Source organism: Sinocyclocheilus anshuiensis, unplaced genomic scaffold, assembly GCF_001515605.1.
Source record: "Sinocyclocheilus anshuiensis isolate Anshui unplaced genomic scaffold, SAMN03320099.WGS_v1.1 scaffold361, whole genome shotgun sequence".
NCBI lineage: Eukaryota > Metazoa > Chordata > Actinopteri > Cypriniformes > Cyprinidae > Sinocyclocheilus > Sinocyclocheilus anshuiensis.
The window spans coordinates 257,806-283,022 of NW_015540848.1; the positions used below are offsets into that span (position 1 = coordinate 257,806).

At 40.0% G+C, this 25,217-nt stretch overlaps 1 protein-coding gene across 3 annotated transcripts; it reads left to right on the top strand.

Moving 5' to 3' along the window:
- The first annotated feature begins 193 nt into the window (after positions 1–193).
- LOC107687638 (prestalk protein-like) lies at positions 194–24,554 on the top strand. Of its 3 annotated transcripts, none has more exons than XM_016485038.1 (30): positions 194–263; positions 555–640; positions 1,365–1,502; positions 1,914–2,051; positions 2,395–2,523; positions 2,740–2,824; positions 2,981–3,087; positions 4,000–4,150; positions 4,243–4,338; positions 4,441–4,538; positions 6,006–6,153; positions 6,241–6,338; positions 6,425–6,578; positions 6,668–6,768; positions 6,855–7,008; positions 7,089–7,198; positions 7,967–8,114; positions 8,202–8,299; positions 8,386–8,539; positions 8,629–8,729; positions 8,846–8,993; positions 9,081–9,178; positions 15,470–15,623; positions 15,727–15,818; positions 16,137–16,290; positions 16,376–16,485; positions 17,923–18,162; positions 20,279–20,521; positions 20,602–20,850; positions 23,634–24,554. In XM_016485038.1, exons 3-30 carry the CDS (start codon positions 1,365–1,367, stop codon positions 23,784–23,786), a joined length of 3,849 nt encoding a protein of 1,282 aa, XP_016340524.1. In that variant the 5' UTR covers positions 194–263; positions 555–640; the 3' UTR covers positions 23,787–24,554. The 3 variants fall into 3 exon arrangements, with proteins under 3 accessions (XP_016340524.1, XP_016340523.1, XP_016340525.1); XM_016485037.1 differs by having other exon boundaries at positions 7,098–7,198; positions 15,709–15,818; XM_016485039.1 differs by lacking the exons at positions 6,668–6,768; positions 6,855–7,008 and having other exon boundaries at positions 7,098–7,198; positions 15,709–15,818.
- The last annotated feature ends 663 nt before the right edge of the window (positions 24,555–25,217 follow it).

Below are 25,217 nucleotides of genomic sequence, written 5' to 3' on the forward strand. Positions count from 1 at the left end.
TAATTACTCTAGGGCGGTACGAATACCATGCAGCTTTTTTATTTTAGTTTAGTTTAGTTTAGTTTAGATTAAACTATTAACTAGTCATCTTGCCATGCACATTTCCAAGGAATCAAACACGGATGACACGCCTCCGTTACTGATAGACAGATACATTATCCAAAGGCTGCCCTCTAATATAGGCGGAGCTTGGCAGAACTACATTTTAAGGAGCAAACATTTATTAATTCAAGCACAGTGTGGAAACGTTGCGAGGGGACAAGGTAGGTCTTGTATTTCCGTCGTTCGTCTCAGACACCCTTTGTGCTTTTTTAAACAGCATGGTAAAAGTTTTGTGCAAAAGTGCTTTGCTCATTGTGATTTATTATGCAGAATTAGACGTCACTCGTTGCTATAGCAGATTTTTTTCCTACAAGAAACTAACTCACTTTTATGTAGCATAATGATGTAGTAAACTGTAAAAGAGAATTAAACGGAATGATGAATTTAATTAATTAATTAATTAATTTTTCTATTATTTTATTTTTATCTAAAACATTTATGTCTGCTCACAGATCGGTAACGTGGAGCCCACGGATCCACGGACTGGTCATTCACCTTCAGCCGTTTACAAATCCACCTGTTCATTTAACAATTAATAGTAAGTTGAATTGAAGTGCATCCTCTCTCTTTCTTTTACTTCAGAAGAGATTTAATTTTTCTTTATGAAATTAATGGATTATTAATTTAAGCATTATGCTCAGTGAGAAACAGCAACTGAAAATGAATCAGTGACTAAAAAAAAAGGTAAAATACCACATTCACAGTTTCCCCTTTTTGCTGCCATAGAAGCCTAGGTACTAAAACCAGTTTCTCAGTCGCAATGTGGGTTGGCATTCATAAGGGGGAATTTCTTTTGTCAAGAAAAGGAAATAAAACTGCACAGTTTTAATTGACTGATGCCCTGGTTTGCCCTCAGTCAGAAATAAGTAAAAATCAATAAAGACGATCAAACTGTCTAACAACATTTATTTTGCTGACTTTGAGCCACTTTCTCTGAGACATTTATAATCCTGAGTTTCAGTTATTGTTTCTAAGGTCAGCGTAGTTCCTCTGGTAAGCTTTTGCTTCCAATTTCTAGATGTGAAAGAGGAAGTGATACAAGAATTAAAATGATATACGTGCACTGTTATTGCTCAACAAAAGAGGAGACAGTGAATTATTCATCTGAAAAGGTTTGTTAAATTGCAACCCTGCATCTGAGATATAAAGGTCTGATGGGTTACAATGAAAGTTTGTATCATTTTCCGCTAAAACATATCAGACACATTTCATATTTCAAATCTGTTATTTTTAATGTGTTAACTCTATCTCTTTCCATCCAGATGTTGAAAGTGACATTAGGCCTCGCTCTGGTGACTCTGGTTGCTTGCTCGCAGTACCCCAACAATGAAGTGTGTGAGGCAGGCCAGACATGCTGCCAGGATCTCACCGGAGAGTTCAGCTGCTGCCCTTTCCATCACGTGAGAGACCGAACTAGTGACAGATACATAAAGACAGTTTCATTTTAGAGTATTAGTGTCAGGTACTCTTCTATAAATACAATAAAGGTTGTAGAAATCAGTTCAGATCGAGAAGATAAACTGCACAATGATATGGAACTTAACTTAGTGCTCTGCGGTTACTCGTTTTTTATGCTCTCTCAGATATTCCTCAATAGCACCCTTTTTGACACACATTCACATGGTCAGCTCTTGTAATAAGGGATATGATAAGGCACCTATATAGTATCAACATGCAAATCACTCTTTGATGACTTTGCTATTCAAAGAGCGCAAAGAAATGAAGCTGTAATCAGGAGGTTGTCTGTCAAATATCCAGCTTCTGTATTGCTCAATCGGCTCATGCATGCGTAAAATTGTGTGTGTGTGTAGGGAGAGTGTTGTGAGGACCACCTGCACTGCTGTCCTGAAGACATGTTGTGCAGTGTTATGGACTCCATGTGTATAAACGCCACACATACACTGCTGTTTGTGGAGAGGATACCGGCTAAACGGACAGACCTTCCCAAAGTGAGAAATTATACAGTCTAAAAAAAGAGTACTCAAAGCTGCTTGTTATGTCTTAAATGGATAGTTTACCCAAAAATTAAAATTCTGTCATCATTTACTCAGCCTCATAAAAAATAGATATTTTGAAGAATGTTGGTAACCAAACAGATGGTAGCCACTGAGTATTTTTTTCAGTCAATGGCTACCGTCAACTGTTGGTGACCAACCTTCTTTAAAATATCCTCTTTTGTGTTCAACAGAAGAAACAAACTGATACAGGTTTGGAACAACATGAGGCTGAGTAAATGATGACATAATTTTCATTTTTGGGTGAACTATTCCTTTAACAATCCCCATTCCTCAGTCGTTCAGAATGATTCCCTCATTACCTGCAAGTGAAGACGACATCACCTGTCCTGATGGCTCCTTCTGTCCTGCTGAGTTCTCCTGTCTGCTGATGGCTTCATCATATGGGTGCTGTCCTGTAGCACAGGTAAGTTACATTATTACAGGAACCTGGGCCCAAACCACTAGCTCCTAGTCCATGACAGGGTGTATTGAAAGGCCTCTCACCTGGTCACAAAAGAAGCGTGGTGTTGCTAAAACATAGACCCCTTGGAGATATACTCTTTTCTATTCTTTTTTTGTTTTATAAGAATATATACTATATAGTATATATAAGAATATATACAATGTTTCTCTTTTTCAGGGCCTTGTGTGCTCAGACGGGAAACACTGCTGCCCAAAAGACCATGAATGCAGTGCAGACAGCAGTTCCTGTGTCAAACTAAAAGGTATGGAAGATGTGGACTAGAGCGTTTCATGATTAAAACATCCTTTTTTAAAGGAGATCCCATATAAATTTATAATGGGTTAACGGAGAGATTTACTGTATTAATTTGGATAGGATATACGTGCAGCTCATGGTGTTGTCCTGTGATTGTTTGTAGAACCAGTCAAGGCTGTTCTTTGTGGAAATGGGACCTCAGAGTGTCCCGTAGACACCACATGTTGTGAGACAGAAGATGGTCAGTGGGCGTGCTGCCCTATGCCAAAGGTATTGGCCAAGTTGAAATACAGTAATATGTGCAGAGACATGTTGTCATAGAGTTCTCAGTTCAGAAAGCTGTTTTTTCACAGTCTGAGAAACATATTTAAATGAATGTACATTTTGAAACTAAATTTTCTTCTTTATTTTAAAATAAAAACACTTTTTTAATATTTATTCGTCATAACTAGTGTACTTCTGTGATATATTTAACTTAGATGTACTTTATTCTTGTGATGGCAAAGGTGAATTTTCCTTACCACGGTCTTTAGTGTCACATGATCCTTGAGAAATCATTGTAATATGTGACCCTGGAGCACAAAACCAGTCATAAGTAGCACAGGTATATTTGTAGCAATAGCCAACAATACATTGTATGGGTCAAAATTGTAGATTTTTCTTTTATGCCAAAAATCATTATTAAGGAAAGATAATGCTCCATGAAGATATTTTGTACATTTCCTACTTTAAATATATCAAAACTTAATTTTTGATTAGTCATATGCATTGCTGAGAACTTCATTTGGATTTTCTCAATATTTAGATTTTTTTGCACCCTCAGATTCCAGATCTTCAAATAGTTGTATCTCAGCCAAATATTGTCCTATCCTAACAAACCATACATCAATGGAAAGCTTATTTATGTTTTGTGGTCCAGGGTCACATATGCTGATTTAATTACTGTCAATGATAAAGACAGCTGTGCTGCTTAATACTTTTGTGGAAACTGTGATTCTTTGATGAATATAAAGTTCAAAAGAGCAACATCTATTTGAAAATAATTTTTAATAACGATATAAAAGTCTCTCCTGTCACTTTTGATCAAATTCAAGGATCCTTGCTGAATAAACATTTCTTAATTTGTTCATGAATGTTTTTTTTCACTTGCATTCTTTCCTCTGTCGTTTGTGGTTTCTGTAGGCTGTATGTTGTGACGATAAAATCCACTGTTGTCCAGAGGACAGTGTCTGTGATGTTGAAGGCTCCAAATGTATGTCCTCCACCAATCAGGAGCTGCCTATGTGGGCCAAATTGCCTGCACGTCTTAGAGCTGAATGGGAAGATCACAAATGTAGGCTGTTATCCCAGCGAATTATTAATTTTCTGATAACTTCCACCAATGCAGTTCAGCATTTTCATATCTTTGCCCTTATTCTTTAAAAGCTGCAGAAATGAGGACTGAAGCTGAGCTCACTACAACCAGACAACTCACTACTGCTGGCAAGCAAATGACTACATTGCCTGGTGCACTACCAAAGAGTATGTGCAAATTTCTAGATGGCAATGCATACATGTTTTATATGTGCACATAAATAATAACACTTCTCAAACTGTTTCTGTCATTGCCTTCTTTATATTCAGCCTCTGATGTTCCCTGCGATGACACTGCGGCTTGTCCTGATGGAACCACATGCTGCAAGACTAAAGAAGGAGGATGGGCCTGCTGTCCTCTGCCAGAGGTAAATCACCCACTGAATATAGCTACGTTAGCAGAATCAGTGCATTGTACCCTATGGACACTTAGCTCAGCCATTAGATTTCACCAAGAACTTCTCTCTACTGTTTGCACTGGGGATGCTTGGGGGTCCTCGGAGGATGGGCCTGCTGTCCTCTGCCAGAGGTAAATCACCTCACCTGATCTACTACGTTAGCAGAATCAGTGCATTGTACCCTATGGACACTTAGCTCAGCCATTAGATTTCACCAAGAACTTCTCTCTACTGTTTGCACTGGGGATGCTTGGGGGTCCTCAGGTTTTTTTTATTTTATTTTTGGCATTTTGCCTTTTATTACAATAGGACAGTAGGTAGACAGGAAGCAAAGTGGGAGGGATGAGATCAGGAAAGGTCCACGAGCTGGAACTCAATCTCGGGACACCTGATACGGGGTTATATGCATCACAAGGTCCACAGAAAATGTAAGAAAAAACAGATGTAGGTTGTAAAAGTATTTATTTGTTTTAAAAGTTACACATCTAACATAAATATATATTTTAGATAATATTTTAATAATTTGACCATATGCATGTCTATTCAGAAGTTTGTATTGTTATTTTGTTGTTGACAGATTTATCTTATGCTCACCAATGCTGCATTTATGTAATCAAAAAACACAGTTTGGGATTTTATGAAATATTAATACAATTTAATGTATCTTATTTCTATTTTCATAAATTTTAAAATGTAATTTATTCCTGAGATGGCAAAGCTGAATTTTAAGCATCATTACTCCAGTCTTCAGTGTCACAAATCATTCTAGTATGATGATTTGTTGCTCAAGAAACATTTCTTATGATTATCGATGTAGAAAACAGCTGTGTTGCTTAATATTTTTGTGGAAACATGATACTTATTTCAGGATTCTTTGATGAATAAAAAACTCAGAGGACAGCATTTATTTCAAATAGAAATATGTTGTAATATTATGAATGCGTTTACTGTGACTTTTGATCTTTTGATTGAATTTAATGCATTTTTGCTCAATAAAATTAATAATTTCCTAACATATTTTATTGACCCCAAACTTTTAAACTATAGTGTAAATTTAATATATTTAAAATAAACATTTTTGTTTCCATAATATTATTCTTAAGAGTTTTTTTCCCAAACAGCTTAAATAGGTCTTTACATATTTTTATATTTTAAGGAGTCATCAATTTTAGGGTCCCAGGGCAGCAAAAAGTTTAAAAACCTCTGTCTTGAATTATAAATAACTGGAAAATTCTGTAACAAAAACATACACATGGTATTCCAGAGGATTTTGGATGTAAGACAATTATATTATTATTTTTTATTTCTTAGAAATACCTGGAAATACCTTGATATATAGATATGGTAAACATCCAGCACCATGAAACAGTTCTGTTTTTTGCAAGTATTAAAAATTTGTGTACTAAGTTAAAGAAACATCTTAACTTTGTTCTGTAGGCTGTTTGTTGTGACGACTTCATCCACTGCTGTCCTCATGGTAAGAAGTGTAACGTTGCTGCTGGGACGTGTGAGGACCCTTCATGTTCTGGTGTGCCCTGGGTGGAACAGGTGCCTGTGCAGCCAATCATCAGTCAAGACAAACAAAGTAAGTCAACAAACACTCCAAAGCCCTGAAACCGAACACACAAGTACACATTTAACATAAAACTCTGATTACTCTCTGTACCTTCAGCCTCTGATGTTCCCTGCAATGACACTGCGGCCTGTCCTGATGGAACCACATGCTGTAAGACTAAAGAAGGAGGATGGGCCTGCTGTCCTCTGCCAGAGGTAATTCACCCACTGAATATAACCAATCCTGATGTAGAGTTGTGTTTTGCATTAAGTTAAAGGTGTACATTCATTTTTTTCAATAGGCCGTGTGTTGTGACGACTTCATCCACTGCTGTCCTCACGGTACGACATGTAACGTTGCTGCTGGGTCTTGTGACGAACCTTCAGGCTCTAAGCCTTGGTTCGAGAAGCTGCCTGTCAAACCGATCAGCAGTCAGAATGTGGCTGTTACACAAGGTAGATCAAAGCTCTGAATACAGCACACACAGACACTGTATAAAACTAGCATTTTATTTAACTGTTTATAAAATTTCTGGTGTCTTCAGTGCATTCAGATGTTCCCTGCAATGACACTGTGGCCTGTCCTGATGGAACCACATGCTGCAAGACTAAAGAAGGAGGATGGGCCTGCTGTCCTCTGCCAGAGGTAAATCACCCACTGAATATAGCCAATCCTGATGTAGAGTTGTGTTTTGCATTAAGTTAAAGGTGTACATTCATTTTTTTCAATAGGCCGTGTGTTGTGACGACTTCATCCACTGCTGTCCTCACGGTACGACATGTAACGTTGCTGCTGGGTCTTGTGACGAACTTTCAGGCTCTAAGCCTTGGTTCAAGAAGCTGCCCGTCAAACCGATCAGCAGTCAGAATGTGGCTGTTACACAAGGTAGATCAAAGCTCTGAATACAGCACACACAGACACGGTATAAAACTAGCATTTTATTTAACTGTTTATAAAATTTCTGGTGTCTTCAGTGCATTCAGATGTTCCCTGCAATGACACTGCGGCCTGTCCTGATGGAACCACATGCTGCAAGACTAAAGAAGGAGGATGGGCCTGCTGTCCTCTGCCAGAGGTAAATCACCCACTGACAAGTATTTTCATAAATTTTAAAATGTAAAAAGCTGAATTTTTAGCATCATTACTCCAGTCTTCAGTGTCACAAATCATTCTAGTATGATGATTTGTTGCTCAAGAAACATTTCTTATGATTATCGATGTAGAAAACAGCTGTGTTGCTTAATATTTTTGTGGAAACATGATACTTATTTCAGGATTCTTTGATGAATAAAAAACTCAGAGGACAGCATTTATTTCAAATAGAAATATGTTGTAATATTATGAATGCGTTTACTGTGACTTTTGATCTTTTGATTGAATTTAATGCATTTTTGCTCAATAAAATTAATAATTTCCTAACATATTTTATTGACCCCAAACTTTTAAACTATAGTGTAAATTTAATATATTTAAAATAAACATTTTTGTTTCCATAATATTATTCTTAAGAGTTTTTTTCCCAAACAGCTTAAATAGGTCTTTACATATTTTTATATTTTAAGGAGTCATCAATTTTAGGGTCCCAGGGCAGCAAAAAGTTTAAAAACCTCTGTCTTGAATTATAAATAACTGGAAAATTCTGTAACAAAAACATACACATGGTATTCCAGAGGATTTTGGATGTAAGACAATTATATTATTATTTTTTATTTCTTAGAAATACCTGGAAATACCTTGATATATAGATATGGTAAACATCCAGCACCATGAAACAGTTCTGTTTTTTGCAAGTATTAAAAATTTGTGTACTAAGTTAAAGAAACATCTTAACTTTGTTCTGTAGGCTGTTTGTTGTGACGACTTCATCCACTGCTGTCCTCATGGTAAGAAGTGTAACGTTGCTGCTGGGACGTGTGAGGACCCTTCATGTTCTGGTGTGCCCTGGGTGGAACAGGTGCCTGTGCAGCCAATCATCAGTCAAGACAAACAAAGTAAGTCAACAAACACTCCAAAGCCCTGAAACCGAACACACAAGTACACATTTAACATAAAACTCTGATTACTCTCTGTACCTTCAGCCTCTGATGTTCCCTGCAATGACACTGCGGCCTGTCCTGATGGAACCACATGCTGTAAGACTAAAGAAGGAGGATGGGCCTGCTGTCCTCTGCCAGAGGTAAATCACCCACTGAATATAGCCAATCCTGATGTAGAGTTGTGTTTTGCATTAAGTTAAAGGTGTACATTCATTTTTTTCAATAGGCCGTGTGTTGTGACGACTTCATCCACTGCTGTCCTCACGGTACGACATGTAACGTTGCTGCTGGGTCTTGTGACGAACTTTCAGGCTCTAAGCCTTGGTTCAAGAAGCTGCCCGTCAAACCGATCAGCAGTCAGAATGTGGCTGTTACACAAGGTAGATCAAAGCTCTGAATACAGCACACACAGACACTGTATAAAACTAGCATTTTATTTAACTGTTTATAAAATTTCTGGTGTCTTCAGTGCATTCAGATGTTCCCTGCAATGACACTGTGGCCTGTCCTGATGGAACCACATGCTGCAAGACTAAAGAAGGAGGATGGGCCTGCTGTCCTCTGCCAGAGGTAAATCACCCACTGACAAGTAGCTTGACCATTATATCTCTGTCTTATATAACCAATCCTGATGTAGAGTTGTGTTTTACATTAAGTTAAAGGTGTACATTCATTTTTTTCAATAGGCCGTTTGTTGTGAAGACTTCATCCACTGCTGTCCTCATGGTAAGAAATGTAACGTTGCTGCTGGGACTTGTGAGGACCCTTCATGTTCTGGTGTGCCCTGGGTGGAACAGGTGCCTGTGCAGCCAATTATCAGTCAAGACAAACAAAGTAAGTCAACAAACACTCCAAAGCCCTGAAACCAAACACACAAGTACACATTTAACATAAAACTCTGTTTACTCTCTGTACCTTCAGCCTCTGATGTTCCCTGCAATGACACTGCGGCCTGTCCTGATGGAACCACATGCTGTAAGACTAAAGAAGGAGGATGGGCCTGCTGTCCTCTGCCAGAGGTAATTCACCCACTGACAAGTAGCTTGACCATTATATCTGTCAGAGCCGAGGCTCGGACTCGGGTCTCTGGTGTGAAAGTCAGGTGCTCAGTCCTTGAGCCTCTGGAGGATAGAGAACCGAATAGTAAGACGCACTTAGAAGCAGTTGAGATGCAGCAGGTTTAATGAAAGTTCAAGTAAAAAAATTCCACAGCAGAAACAGAGAAATCAGTTCTCAAATAACAGTCTAAAATACAGTCCAAAGATTGATGGAAAGAAGTCCACAAAAATATTCCAGAAATCCAAAGTTCTTAAAGCAAAAACACTACAGAGGAGAAAATCCACAAAAATCCAGCACAGAGAGGAAACAATCAAAGGGCAAACATTATAAGAAGCCACAGATTTCTCAGACTACATAACACTTACTCAGGCAGCTGTCTTAGAAGAACTAAACACCAAGCAAATAAACTGGGAGACAGCGCCACTTAAATACACACAGCTAAATGAGACACATGTGAACAGAATGACACTAATTACAAGTAGAGTAAGCTAAACAAGAGAGCACCATGAGGACCTCTAGAGGCCAAAACACAACAAAAGCCAAAAATACTGACAAGACCCCTCCCCCTAGGAACGGCTCCTCAGGGCCATAGCCCTCCCAGTCCACAAGATACTGAAGTGATCCTCGCACCCGACGGGAATCCAGTATTCAGTGGACCGTGTAGGCAGGCTGGCCTCCAGTAATGTGAGGAGGAGGGGGAGGTCTACCTGCCGGAGTGAAAGGAGAAGACAAAACAGGTTTTAGAAGGGAGACATGAAAGGTCGGATTAATCTTTAAAGATCTAGGTAAATATAAACGATAAGTAACAGGGTTCACTTTTCTTGAAACTCTGAAAGTCCCGATGAAGCGCTGGGAGAGCTTGCGGGACTCAACTCGTAGTTTTTTGTGGCGAGCCAAACTCTCTGACTGGGACACAGTATGGGAGCAGGTCTGCGCCTACGATTAGCCTGTCGCTGATATTGCTGAGAGACTCTGAGAAGCTTGTGTCGAGCCTTCTTCCATGTCAGGCGACAGCGTCGGATGAACTGCAGTACGGAGGGAACTTCAACTTCTTGTTCAGGGAACAATGGAGTAGCATAACCAAACTGGCATTCAAATGGAGACATGCCCGTTGCAGAGGAGCATAGAGTGTTGTGTGCATACTCTGCCCACATAATGAAGGATGACCAAGAGGTTGGATTGTTGGCAGCCATGCACCTCAGAGTAGTTTCCAGATCCTGATTTAATCTCTCTGTTTATCCAGAGGATAGACTCACTGTCACCCCCAAAAGTTGACAGAATGCCCGCCAGAATCGAGAGGAAAACTGAGGGCCTCGATCAGAGACAATGTCCTGAGGTATGCCAAAGACTTGAAAAACATGGTTAATGATCAACTCAGCAGTCTCTTTATCAGTGGGCAACTTGGACAAGGGAATGAATCTGCCAGCCTTAGAAAATCTGTCAACAGTTACCATTATGGTAGTGTTACCTTGGGATGGCGGGAGTCCAGTAATAAAATCCATGCAGAGGTGAGACCAGGGTCTTCGAGGTATAGAAAGAGGATGGAGCAAACCCTGAGGTGAACGATGAGAGACTTTCCCCTGACTGCATGTGGGACAGGGGGTTACAAAGCTTTTGGTGTCCTTGCTCCTTAATGGTCGGCCACCAAAATCGTCTCTGGAGGAATTCAAGGGTGCGAATTGTGCCTGAATGGCAGGTCAGACGAGAGGAGTGACCCCACTGGAGATCCTGGGAGCGAACTGATTTAGGGACAAACAAACAGTTGGTAGGCCCTCCACCTGGGTCTGGTTCCCGGACCTGGGCTTGTCTTATAGTATTTTCAAGTTCCCACCATACAGGAGCCACTATCTTGAAGCTCGGGATAATGAGAATGATAGGATCTTCTTGGTTACTACTTGTATATACTCGAGACTGAGCATCAGGTTTAAGATTTTTCGAGCCAGGACGGTAGCATAAAATAAACTGAAACCTGTTGAAGAATAGAGACCAGCGTGCCTGACGAGGGTTAAGTCACTTCGCCTGCTGAATATACTCCAGATTTTTGTGGTCAGTGAGTACTTGAAATGGGTGTTTGGCCCCCTCAAGACAATGTCTCCATTCTTCAAGTGCCAGTTTTACCGCCAGTAACTCTCGGTCACCCACGTGGTAATTCCTCTCCGTTGGAGTTAGGCGGTGGGAAAGGAATGCACATGGTTGATATCTGTTATCTTCTCCCCTCTGGGAAAGCACTGCTCCAATACCCACATCTGAGGCATCCACCTCTACGACAAAGAGTTTGTCTGGGTGTGGGACAGTGAGAATGGGTGCTGAAGTGAAGTGGAGTTTGAGTTCCCTGAAGGCTGACTTTGCTTCAGGACACCAGCAAAAACTAGCATTCCTCCCCTTAGTAAGAGCAGATAGGGGAGCCACCACAGAGCTGAAGTTTAAAATGAATTTACGGTAAAAGTTGGCAAAACCAAGGAATCGCTGCACCTCCTTCACAGATGAGAGAGTGGGCCAATCCGTCACTGCTTGAACTTTCCGGGGATCCATCTGTACATGGCCAGGTGTAATTATGAATCCCAGGAACTGTACTTGAGTCACATGAAATTCACACTTTTCAGGCTTAACATAGAGATGATTTTTCAAGGAGACAGTTTAGCACCTTCTTGACATGCTCCACGTGCTCATTAGGGGAACTTGAAAGGATGAGAATATCATCCAGGTAGACGAATGAAAACTGATTGAGCATGTCCCTAAGAACATCATTTATCAAAGCCTGGAAGACTGCGGGAGCATTGGTGAGGCCAAAGGGCATGACTAGGTAATCATAGTGCCCAGTGGGAGTGTTAAATGCAGTCTTCCACTCATACCCTTGTCTAATGCGCACTAGATGGTAAGCATTGCGCAAGTCGAGTTTGGTGAAGATGGAAGCTCCCTGCAGTAACTCAAAGGCTGTGGCCATAAGCGGCAAGGGGTAACGGTTCCGTATAGTGATCTTGTTGAGCATTCGATAATCTATGCAGGGGCGAAGGCCCCCATCCTTTTTACCAACAAAGAAAAATCCGGCACCAGCAGGAGAATTGGACGGACAAATAATCCCTGCGCAAGGGCTTCCTCAATGTAGTTGTCCATTGCTGCACGCTCGGGAGAAGACAAAGAGAAAATGCGACCTCTGGGGGGGACAGGTACCTGAAAGCAAGTCAATGGCGCAGTCAGATGGACGGTGTGGGGGTAAAGACATGGCTTTCGTTTTACTGAAGCCTGCCTTCAGATGGTGGTACTGAGTGGGGATTCGAGACAGGTCTAAGGGTTCTTGAGATTCGAGAGTAGAATAAGAGAAGATCTGGGTAAGTCAGGTGGCATGACATGTGGGACCCCAACTGAGGATAGCACCAGTGGACCAGTCAATATGGGGGTTATGTTGAAGAAGCCAGGGGTGACCGAGAATCACAGTAAACACTGGAGACCGTATCAGATGGAAACACAACTCTTCCTGGTGTTCATGAATGGAGGAGAGACGTGAGAAGGGTCACTTTCCCAGGTCCCAGAGGTCTTCCATCCAGGGCAGTAACAGTTAGAGGTGTTGCAAGTGAGTCAGAAGGGACTTTGAAACTCCTAGCAAGTGAAAAGTCCATAAAGTTCCCAGCTGCACCTGAATCCACTATGGCCTTGAGATGTTGCTTATGATTACCCCAAGCAAGTGTGATGGAGAGAAACAGTCCTGAATTGGAAGGTGGAGCAATGCTAGTAATTCCCATTACAGTCCTTCCCTGCCTGTACGGGATCGAGCGTTTCCCGAGAGCTCTGAGCAGGCAGAACGGAAATGCCCAGGCAATCCACAGTACAGGCAACACCGCTTCTTCATGCTGCGGTCACGTTCCGACAGCGAGATCCGAGTACCACTCAACTGCATAGGTTCTGGTGACCCTTGGAACAGTGGTAACAGCTCTGTGGGAACTGGACTGACAGGGGGTGTAAACGCAAACTGGCGACACAAACTTCTTTCTCTCAGACGATTGTCGAGCTGGACTGACAGGTCGATAAGGGCCTCGAGATCATTGGTAGGCTCTCGTGTGGCAAGTTCATCTTTGAGTGCCTCAGAAAGACCATTCTGGAAGCACACCACAAGAGACTCATTGTTCCAGCCACTCCCTGCTGCAATGGTACGAAAATGGATGGCATATTCAGCAGCACTGCAACTACCCTGCTGGAGGGACAGCAGTCATTTAGACGCCTCAATGCCGCTGATGGGGTGATCAAAGACACGCTTGAATTCCTCTTCAAATGCAGCATAACTTGCACAGAAAGGGGTCTGGGCCTCCCAAACTGCTGAAGCCCAGGAGAGGGCCTTACCAGAAAGGAGAGTAATGAGATATGCAATCTTGGCCCTATCTGAGGGGAAGGATGATGGCTGTAGCTCGAACGTTAGGGAACACTGAGTGAGGAATCCACGACAAGCACTGGGATCCCCAGAGAAGCTTTGTGGTGGAGGTAGACGGGGTTCTACTAGGGGAACTGACACTTGAGGATCTGGAAGAGGTACAGAAGCAACAGCAGAGGCCGTAACTTGGGGAGATGGCAGCCGAACAAAGATCTGATGGATGGAGGTCATGACATTAGAAAGTAATTGTGAATGTCTCACCATCAAGGCCTCCTGTTGGGCTAGCACAGTTTCATGACATTGAACCGAAGACTCTCTGGGTCCATAGTTTGGCTTGGTGTTTTTGTCAGAGCCGAGGCTCGAACTCGGGTCTCTGGTGTGAAAGTCAGATGCTCAATCCTTGAGTCACTGGAGGATGGAGAACTCAATAGTAAGACGCAGTTAAGATGCAGCAGGTTTAATGAAAGTTCAAGCAACAAAATTCCACAGCAAAACAGAAATCAGTTCTCAAATAACAAAAGCAGTCCAAAGATTGAAGTCTACAAAAATATTCCAGAAATCCAAAGTTCTTAAAGCAAAAACACTCCAGAGGAGAAAATCCACAAAAATCTAACGCAGAAAGGAAACAATCAAAGGGCAACCATTATAAGAAGCCACAGATTTTTCAGACTACACAACACTTACTCAGGCAGCTGTCTTATGGCGCTTTTCCACTGCATGGTACGGCACGGTACGGCTCCGCACTGGGCACTTTTGGGGGTTTTCCACTGGGTACAGTACCTGGTACCTGGTACTTTTTTTAGTACCACCTCGGTTGGGGTTCCAAGTGAACCGTACCGTTACCAAAATGTGACGTGTAAACTCTGCTGATCACGGATTGGCCGGAGAGAATCGTCACTACCTGCGTCACTGAACTTGCGACACAAACACAAAAGAACCGCTAGATTTAAATCAGCACAGCCAGCGAAGGATCGAACGCAACTGTTTTGAACGAGCGCACCTTTTTTTAACAACCAAAAAGTTTTGTTGTCTGTTGCGGAAGAACAGACGTTCCTCTCGTTGATAGCAGAGGAGCGGATCCAGCAAAGCACCATGAGGACCTCTAGAGGCCAAAACACAACAAAAAACAAAAATACTGACAATATCTCTGTCTTATATAACCAATCCTGATGTAGAGTTGTGTTTTGCATTAAGTTAAACGTGTACATTCATTTTTTTCAATAGGCCGTGTGTTGTGACGACTTCATCCACTGCTGTCCTCATGGTAAGAAATGTAATGTTGCTCTTGGGAAGTGTGAGGACTCTTCAGGATCTCAGCCTTGGTTCGAGAAGCTGCCTGTCAAACCGATCAGCAGTCAGAATGTGGCTGTTACACAAGGTAGATCAAAGGACTGAATACAGCACACACAGACACTGTATAAAACTAGCATTTTATTTAACTGTTTATAAAATTTCTGGTGTCTTCAGTGCATTACACATCTTGTCCAGATGGAACCACATGCTGTAAGACTCAAGAAGGAGGATGGGCCTGCTGTCCTCTGCCAGAGGTAAATCACCTGATCTATTAAAGGAATAATTGGTTACACTTTATTTTAAGGTGTCCTCGTTACAGTGTAATTATACATTTAAGTACTGAGTAATATTAATTAACTACATGTACTTACTATGTAGTTAGGCTTAGGATTAGGGTTACTTGCATGTAATTATACATAACTTATTGTTATTATAATAGTATGTACATGTAACATGTGTAACAAGGACACCTTAAAATAAAGTGTTACCGAATATTTCACAGAATAATAATTCTGTATTAAAATAAAGAAACTCTCTTTCTTCTGTGGAGCACAAAAGAAGATATTTTGATAAGATAACTCCATTTTCTCTATAGGCTGTGAGTTGTGATGACTTTGTCCACTGCTGTCCTCACGGTACGACATGTAACGTTGCTGCTGGGTCTTGTGACGAACCTTCAGGCTCTAAGCCTTGGTTCGAGAAGCTGCCTGTCAAACCGATCAGCAGTCAGAATGTGGCTGTTACACAAGGTAGATCAAAGGACTGAATCCAGCACACAGACACTGTATAAAACTAGCATTTTATTTGTTCTTGAACTGTTTTGATCTTTTCTTGTTTCTTCAATGCATTCAGACGTTTCCTGTGATGGCACCACATCTTGTCCAGATGGAACCACATGCTGTAAGACTCAAGAAGGAGGATGGGCCTGCTGTCCTCTGCCAGAGGTAAATCACCTGATCTATTAAAGGAATAATTCACAGAATAATAATTCTGTTAAAGGGGACATAACACACACAGTTTCACCCAATCTCGTGTTGAAGACTTGTACGAACCCAGAAGGAGTGTATTTGGCACGGAAATGCTCAGTTATACATCCAAATCGGTTTTTGAAACTTTGGCCAAGTTTAGCACAAGAATCCAACTTTTTAGCAGCATAAATAACTTATTTGCATGACATAGCATTAGATATCGCCTTTAACCTTTTTCTTCTTCTTTGGAACACAAAGAAGATATTTTTATAAGATAACTCTTTTTCTCTATAGGCCGTGTGTTGTGATGACTTTGTCCACTGCTGTCCTCACGGTACGACATGTAACGTTGCTGCTGGGTCTTGTGACGAACCTTCAGGCTCTAAGTCTTGGTTCGAGAAGCTGCCTGTCAAACCGATCAGCAGTCAGAATGTGACTGTTACACAAGGTAGATCAAAGCACTGAATCCAGCACACACAGACACTATAAAACTAGCATTTTATTTGTTCTTAAACGGTCTTTATCTTTTCTAGTGTCTTCAATGCATTCAGATGTTTCCTGTGATGGCACCACATCTTGTCCAGATGGAACCACATGCTGTAAGACTCAAGAAGGAGGATGGGCCTGCTGTCCTCTGCCAGAGGTAAATCACCTGATCTATTAAAGGAATAATTCACAGAATAATAATTCTGTTAAAGGGGACATAACACACACAGTTTCACCCGATCTCGTGTTAATCTTGAGTACCTATAGAGAAGTATTGCATCCAATATATCTCCAAAAACTCTGTAGTTTTATCATGTTTATAAAAGAAAAATACAGCTTAACGATTCTCTCTGAAAACAGCCGAGCTCCTGGAAGCGTGCCATGGGCGGAGCTAAAGAGTGACGAGCACTTGGGCACCGATTGCCAACAAAACGCAGAAATTTGATGCAGTTTCACTTACCATCTGCAGTTCCGAATCATGACCGGGATCTTTTATAGCTGGAAACGCTCTATCTTTCAGTATCAAACAATGTGTCAATCCAGTGTCGCACTGGGCCTTGTTTATAAAACATTAGTCACCGAAATGACAGAAACAATCAAACACACTTGCGAAACTCCGTTGCTGCCCCGGAAAAACAAACTGCATCCACTGTTCACGTAACGCTGGGTTCTTTGGGAAGCTGAACAAGGTTGTCTTTCCCTCACAACCAAAAACACACTGAGAAAGTCCTGAGTAGCGCTGACGAATGAAGCACGATGATGGGCGCGCTCTCGCTCTGGTCAATGTGTGCGCAGGCACGCTCTTACAGGAGAAGTGCCCATACAAGGACTTCCGCCCTTCATGACATCATGAAGAGCCATGATCGAAAAAAAAAACTTTCTGAAACTTGTACGAACCCAGAAGGAGTGTATTTGGCACGGAAATGCTCCGTTATACATCCAAACCGTTAGCAGCATGAATAACTTATTTGCATGACATAGCATTAGATATCACCTTTAACCTTTTTTCTTCTTTGGAACACAAAGAAGATATTTTTATAAGATAACTCTTTTTCTCTATAGGCCGTGTGTTGTGATGACTTTGTCCACTGCTGTCCTCACGGTACGACATGTAACGTTGCTGCTGGGTCTTGTGACGAACCTTCAGGCTCTAAGCCTTGGTTCGAGAAGCTGCCTGTCAAACCGATCAGCAGTCAGAATGTGGCTGTTACACAAGGTAGATCAAAGGACTGAATCCAGCACACAGACACTGTATAAAACTAGCATTTTATTTGTTCTTAAACGGTCTTTATCTTTTCTAGTGTCTTTGAGAAAGTCCTGAGTAGCGCTGACGAATGAAGCACGATGATGGGCGCGCTCTCGCTCTGGTCAATGTGTGCGCAGGCACGCTCTTCCAGGAGAAGTGCCCATACAAGGACTTCCGCCCTTCATGACATCATGAAGAGCCATGATCGAAAAAAAAAACTTTCTCCAGAGGTAAATCACCTGATCTATTAAAGGAAGAATTCACAGAATAATAATTCTGTTAACCTTTCTTTCTTCTGTGGAGCACAAAAGAAGATATTTTGATAAGATAACTCCATTTTCTCTATAGGCTGTGTGTTGTGATGACTTTGTCCACTGCTGTCCTCACGGTACGACATGTAACGTTGCTGCTGGGTCTTGTGACGAACCTTCAGGCTCTAAGCCTTGGTTCGAGAAGCTGCCTGCTCTCCCTAGAGCAGGTCAAAAGTCACCTGGGAACGTGAACTGCGACTCTAGTCACGTTTGTCCTGATTCCAACACTTGCTGTAAGAACATTGATGGAGACTGGGGCTGCTGTCCTTTGCCTGAGGTACAGTATATCTCAGAGGAGAAATCTAATCTTGCATGAGTAACCAAATGAGAAAATACACACTCTGTTTTCAACTTTGAATTTTATTACTCTTGGTGATATCCCTCAGTCCCTCTTTCACAATGATATTCTTCAAGTGCTCAGCAACATTTAATTGAGAAACCAAACTGACCTATTTTCAGAGAATTACCCTATAGCTTGAAAGTTTGGGGTCGGTAAGATTTTTTATTGCCTTTAAAAAAAGTATTTTACACTCACCAACGATGCCTCTGTTTGATTAAAAAAATACTATTGCGAAATATTAATACAATTTAAAATGGTTGTTTTTTTATTTTGAATTACTTTAAAAGGTAGTTTATTTCTGTGATGGCAAAGTCAGTGTCACATGATTCTTCAGAAATCATGCTAATATGCTGTGGTTTGTGATTTGGTGCTTTCTTATTATTTTCAATGTTGAAAACAGTTGTGCTGCTTAATATTTTTTGTGGAATACATGATACATTTTTAAAGGATTCTTTGATGAGTAGAAAGTCCAAAAGAACAGCATTTATTTAAAACAGATTTTTTTTTGTAACAATATAATGTATTTATTGCACCTTTTGTTCAATTTGATGCATCTTTGCTGAATAACATTTTATTTCTTTTTAAAAAATCTTATTGACCCCAAACATTTGAATGGTAGTGCAAATAAGTTTATTATTTTTCATAAGCACATCTTTTTTTTTAAAGCATAAACCTTAGTACATTTATATTAGATTTATTAAAAACTCAATAAATAAAAAAAGAAAAAGAAGCTTTAATATTCTATATATATTTTGCTACACGTATGTTTATTTTGTTTAATGATATTTAATTGTACCCCCCCCCAAAAAAACAAAAAAAAACCCCATTCAAAATGAAATTTGCAACCAAAAGGCACTAAGCTACTTTAGACTAGTTTTATCACATACTAATAGTGTATATAACTAAAAGTCAGGTTGTTCTGTCTGCAGGCTGTGTGTTGTAAGGATCAATTCCACTGCTGTCCACACGGCACCACTTGTGACTTTGTAACACTGACCTGCACTAGCAACACCACATCTGTACCTATGACAGACATTAACCTACCCTCAGCTAAGGAGGAACAGAGACAGCACAGGGAAGTGAAAGACAGAGTGGGGAAGTACAATAGCAGGGTTCTGTGTGATTCACAAACTTCCTGTCCAGATCACACTACTTGCTGTCTTGTTGAAAAAACCAACAAATGGGGCTGTTGCCCTCTACCTAATGTGAGTGTGATTCTGTTATATACAACACAGAGATGCTTATTTGTGCTAAACATCTTCTAAATTCTCACGCAAAGCCATGTTCTGCAGGTTGTTGTTTTACTAAACTACCTGTTTTTCTGGTTGTATCATCATGATATCGCATCTATTAAGAAGGCCCTTTGTTTTGAGCGTATATATAGTTTCAGGTACTTCCGTGTGCGTGCAACACAGATGCACAGTCCTCACTGACTCGAAAATAGATACAAAGTACAGTACTGTTTAAAAATTTGTGGTGTTTTTTTTTTTTAAGAAATTAATACTTTTATTCAACAAGGATGCTTTAAGTTGATCAAAAGACATTTAACACAGTAAAGACATTTCAAATGTTACATAAAGGTTTGTATTTCAAATAAATGCTGTTCTTTGGAGCTCTACGAATCATTTAAAAAAAGCATGAATATCAGAAATATTAAGCAGCACAACATTTTCAACATTGATAATAAGAAGAAATGTTTCTCAAGCATCAAATCAGCATATTAGAATGATTTCTAAAGGATCATGTGACACTGAGTAATGGCTGAAAATGAAAATTAATTTTGCCATCACAGAAATAAACTACATTACAAAGCATCTATTTCAAATTGTAATAATATTTTACAATATTAAATTTTACTGCATTTTGTTATCAAATAAGTGAGAATAAGAGACTTTCACAAACATGAAAAAAAACGTACTGACCACAAACATTTTTATATGGAAATAGGCTATACGTAATTTGTTTTGCAAATTTTAAAACACACAGAACATGTTGTAAAGGTCAGATTGCCCATATGTTTTCTGCTTGAATCTTTTTCTCATTTTTTTCTCAGGCTGTATGTTGCACAGATGGGGAACACTGTTGTCCGGCTAACTATGAGTGTGATGTGACCAGGGTGTCTTGCATCAGGGGAGATGTGGTGATCCCCTGGTACAATAACATTTCTGTTCAAAGCACACCGGCTCCAAGCTTGGATCTCGGCACTGTTGAGTGCGACGAGCAGTCGAGTTGCTCTGCAGATTCCACCTGCTGCCATCTGTCCACGGGAGAATGGGGCTGCTGCCCTCTTCCTGAGGTAAGAATATGTGTATATGGACTGGCTACAGAAAATCTATTCACGTTCAATAGATTTAATGCACCTCTTATATGCCATAGGCTGTTTGCTGCCCAGACCAGGAGCACTGCTGTCCCAAAGGCTACAGGTGTGACCTGCGTAGACGCTCCTGCATAAAAACCACCTGGCTGCATGTGGAAATAGTCCCACTTGCCCACATTGATGACCAAAAGCCACAGTCGAGCATCTCAGAAAAGGACATTCAGTGTGGAGGTGGATATAGTTGCAAAGATAGTGAGACCTGTTGTCCAACCTCCCAGACCACCTGGGGCTGTTGCCCATCTCCAAAGGTAATGCATTAAACCTTAAAAGTTTTTTTTTAAACCTTCACCCTTCAAAAATTAATTTTTCCCATTAGCAAAGTTATTTTTTTATTATTTTAAGCATAAAACAAGAAGAAAAACACTTTAAAATAATTTTGAATCAAAAGGCAGGCACATACCTACTTGAAACTAGTTTATCTTCAAAGGTAAAGTATTAAACCATCATTTACTCACCCCCACGTTGTTCCAAGGTTTCTTTCAGCTGTGGAAAACAAAAGGAGACATTTTGGTTCTATATTTTTTTGTCCATACAATAAAAACCATTGGGGTCTAATGTTGTTTTGAACACCAATGAGTTTCATTATATGCACACAAACAGTTGAAACAGAATATCTTTTTTTAATAGTACAGGTTTAATTGTACAAAATTCATTTGAAGAAGTTAAAGGTGGGGTAAGCGATTTCTGGTAGCCAATGTTGACATTTGAAATCACCAAAACAAACACGCCCCTACCCCAAAAAGGTCTCGCCCCTATTTTGATAGCTCCGCCCCACACATACGTACGCAACCCAGGCAACGATTAGTTCTGTGAAACAAAGCAAAACCAATGTTTTTTCAACATTGATAATAAGAAGAAATGTTTCTCAAGCATCAAATCAGCATATTAGAATGATTTCTAAAGGATCATGTGACACTGAGTAATGGCTGAAAATGAAAATTAATTTTGCCATCACAGAAATAAACTACATTACAAAGCATCTATTTCAAATTGTAATAATATTTTACAATATTAAATTTTACTGCATTTTGTTATCAAATAAGTGAGAATAAGAGACTTTCACAAACATGAAAAAAAACGTACTGACCACAAACATTTTTATATGGAAATAGGCTATACGTAATTTGTTTTGCAAATTTTAAAACACACAGAACATGTTGTAAAGGTCAGATTGCCCATATGTTTTCTGCTTGAATCTTTTTCTCATTTTTTTCTCAGGCTGTATGTTGCACAGATGGGGAACACTGTTGTCCGGCTAACTATGAGTGTGATGTGACCAGGGTGTCTTGCATCAGGGGAGATGTGGTGATCCCCTGGTACAATAACATTTCTGTTCAAAGCACACCGGCTCCAAGCTTGGATCTCGGCACTGTTGAGTGCGACGAGCAGTCGAGTTGCTCTGCAGATTCCACCTGCTGCCATCTGTCCACGGGAGAATGGGGCTGCTGCCCTCTTCCTGAGGTAAGAATATGTGTATATGGACTGGCTACAGAAAATCTATTCACGTTCAATAGATTTAATGCACCTCTTATATGCCATAGGCTGTTTGCTGCCCAGACCAGGAGCACTGCTGTCCCAAAGGCTACAGGTGTGACCTGCGTAGACGCTCCTGCATAAAAACCACCTGGCTGCATGTGGAAATAGTCCCACTTGCCCACATTGATGACCAAAAGCCACAGTCGAGCATCTCAGAAAAGGACATTCAGTGTGGAGGTGGATATAGTTGCAAAGATAGTGAGACCTGTTGTCCAACCTCCCAGACCACCTGGGGCTGTTGCCCATCTCCAAAGGTAATGCATTAAACCTTAAAAGTTTTTTTTTAAACCTTCACCCTTCAAAAATTAATTTTTCCCATTAGCAAAGTTATTTTTTTATTATTTTAAGCATAAAACAAGAAGAAAAACACTTTAAAATAATTTTGAATCAAAAGGCAGGCACATACCTACTTGAAACTAGTTTATCTTCAAAGGTAAAGTATTAAACCATCATTTACTCACCCCCACGTTGTTCCAAGGTTTCTTTCAGCTGTGGAAAACAAAAGGAGACATTTTGGTTCTATATTTTTTTGTCCATACAATAAAAACCATTGGGGTCTAATGTTGTTTTGAACACCAATGAGTTTCATTATATGCACACAAACAGTTGAAACAGAATATCTTTTTTTAATAGTACAGGTTTAATTGTACAAAATTCATTTGAAGAAGTTAAAGGTGGGGTAAGCGATTTCTGGTAGCCAATGTTGACATTTGAAATCACCAAAACAAACACGCCCCTACTATATATAAATATCTATGGTCTACACTGGATGCGGCGCAGCACGATACAACAAATCCCCGACAGAAAACTGCTGCTGCGTTCCATTCATGACGTATTGACACAAATTTCAAATGATTTTCAACGGTCGCTTTCGCGTCCAGTGTACTAGACAGACTTTAGCTGTCGCGTCCGTTGTAGACATGGTGTTACTCACCTATCGAGAAGAAACAAAGCAACCTCGGCGTCAGATCGAAGGCCTTCCGCTCCTTGAGTTCTCTCCAGCGCTGGAAAGCTGATCCAGTATTTACACGGGTCCTACTTCTTGCCTTAAGCCTTCTTTTGTTCCGCAGACGTTTTCCTCTTTTGTTTTTTATCCGCCATCTCTCTTTCTGTCGCTCGGCTCGGCTAATGTCCGTCCTGTGCACTGAGCACTCTCTCCTCCACATCATGAGTAGACACGCCCCTTACTGCTGATTGGCTACAAGTTTGTTTTGCTAGTCGGCCCAAATCAGTTTTCTAAACCGTTTTTGAAAAATCGCTTACCCCACCTTTAATGGGTTACATATGTCAATTTAGAGTTCCAGTGCATAATAGTTGGATGGAAGAATGCATTTCCTTTGAATATATTCATGGAAATGAGCACACTGTCTTGCGATTTCAGTTCTATTGACTTTTCTGTAAATTCAAATGCAGGTCAAACTGTAAATGTTTATCTATTCTTGTGCTTGTACTTTCTCTTACTCCTTTCTTTCCTTTGTTATCGCTCTCTCTAAAGGCCGAGTGCTGTGATGATATGAAACACTGCTGCCCTGCTGGATACAAATGTGGCGCTGGTGGAACTTGTACTTCAGCCATAGGCTTTGACTGGAACAACTGGGACAACTGGAGGGTGTTCTTCTCCAAAAATAAACGAGCTATTACTCTGTAAAAAAAACAACAACAACAAAAACACAAACACCTGGGTTATTCCCACTCAGTCGCTTAAATGGCCAACACTCCCTAAAGTGTCAGATTTATAAAAATTATACATTTTATCAAAGTACTAATTAAAGCTAATCAGACAGTTCACTGCAAAAGGTTGATTGTATTTGCAGTTTCATTAGGGCTGACTATGATGGTTAATATCCGTTTCCATTGTCTATCAGTAATACCAACTAAATCTTATCCACTGAGCCATTTGTACATTTTAAGAATGGGTCATTATTGTAAAGTGTACATTGTTCATAGTTGTGCATAGTTTCCAGTGTTTTGGTTACTGCTCAGTTTTATCTGAAGAATAATTTGACTATGGAATGATGGAAAGATGTAACACATATTGAAGCATAGATGACCTCTAGTGGCTGGATTTAATTCATTAAAACGTGGCATGTACAAATACAGCAGGCCTCAAAGGTTCACAGGTTACATTTTATCAGACTTGACATCATGCAGTCTTGGAATTATGACCGCATTGCCCTGGATAAGGAAACATATTAAATTAATCTTTTCAGATAACAAACATCACCTTTTCTGTGTAACTTCCTTATTGCAGGTCTTGATCTTTACCATGATTTGTATAATTGTCTTTTTTTATTGATTTAAATGCTGGTTATAATGATTGAGCATTGTGACAGATGACAAAAAGTTTTCTGAAGTAAAAATGTGACCAATCTGAAACCTTGTCAGCTCTAAAAGAGAAATAAAAGCGAGATAAAAGGAAATTGTATTGTCTATTGTACATTTATTTTCTCTTTCAAATGTATCCAAAATAAAACATATTCCATTAATTTTAAATTTATATAAATTTATTACAATAGTTAAAAAATTATATTTTGTATTTTATTAAAATATATAATGATTACAAATATGAAGGAAAATACCATGTCCATTTTTATTTCAAAATCAAGGTTGTAGGTTAACATTAAGGTAGAAATTGTAGGTGCTGTGACTGATCAACCAGTTTTTCACTATTTATTTCATGTTTCAGGTCACCTTTTGTGGGGAATGTAATTTTTTTAAGTAAAAACAAATCCATAAATGCATTTAGTCTTTCATGCATTTTGTCTTTAAAAACAGCTTGTAGGCTATAATTTTCTGGGCAATTAGAGAAAGAAAGAAAGAACGAAAGAAAGAAAGAACAGACCAGCCTAAGCTTATTTGTTGGTTTCTTGGTTAGAGACAAGCCAAGACCAGTTAACCAGAATTTAGAGACAAGCTAAGACCAGTACACCAGAATTTAGGTTGATTCCTTTGCACAGTAATAAGAAAGAATCTGGAAAATACAGAAAATTGAGAGTTAAAGGGGTCATATGATGCGATTTCAAGTTTTCCTTTCTCTTTGGAGTGTTACAAGCTGATTGTGCATAGATAAGATCCCTGA

What these genes read in the sequence shown, in the direction of transcription:
- LOC107687638 (XM_016485037.1), top strand. Translation starts at nt 1,365, where the DNA reads ATGTTGAAAGTGACATTAGGCCTCGCTCTGGTGACTCTGGTTGCTTGC. An exon ending in GAATGTGGCTGTTACACAAG is followed by an intron (nt 6,579 to 6,667) that starts GTAGATCAAAGC and finishes TGGTGTCTTCAG; the next exon opens with TGCATTCAGATGTTCCCTGC. An exon ending in GCTGTTGCCCATCTCCAAAG is followed by an intron (nt 20,851 to 23,633) that starts GTAATGCATTAA and finishes CTCTCTCTAAAG; the next exon opens with GCCGAGTGCTGTGATGATAT.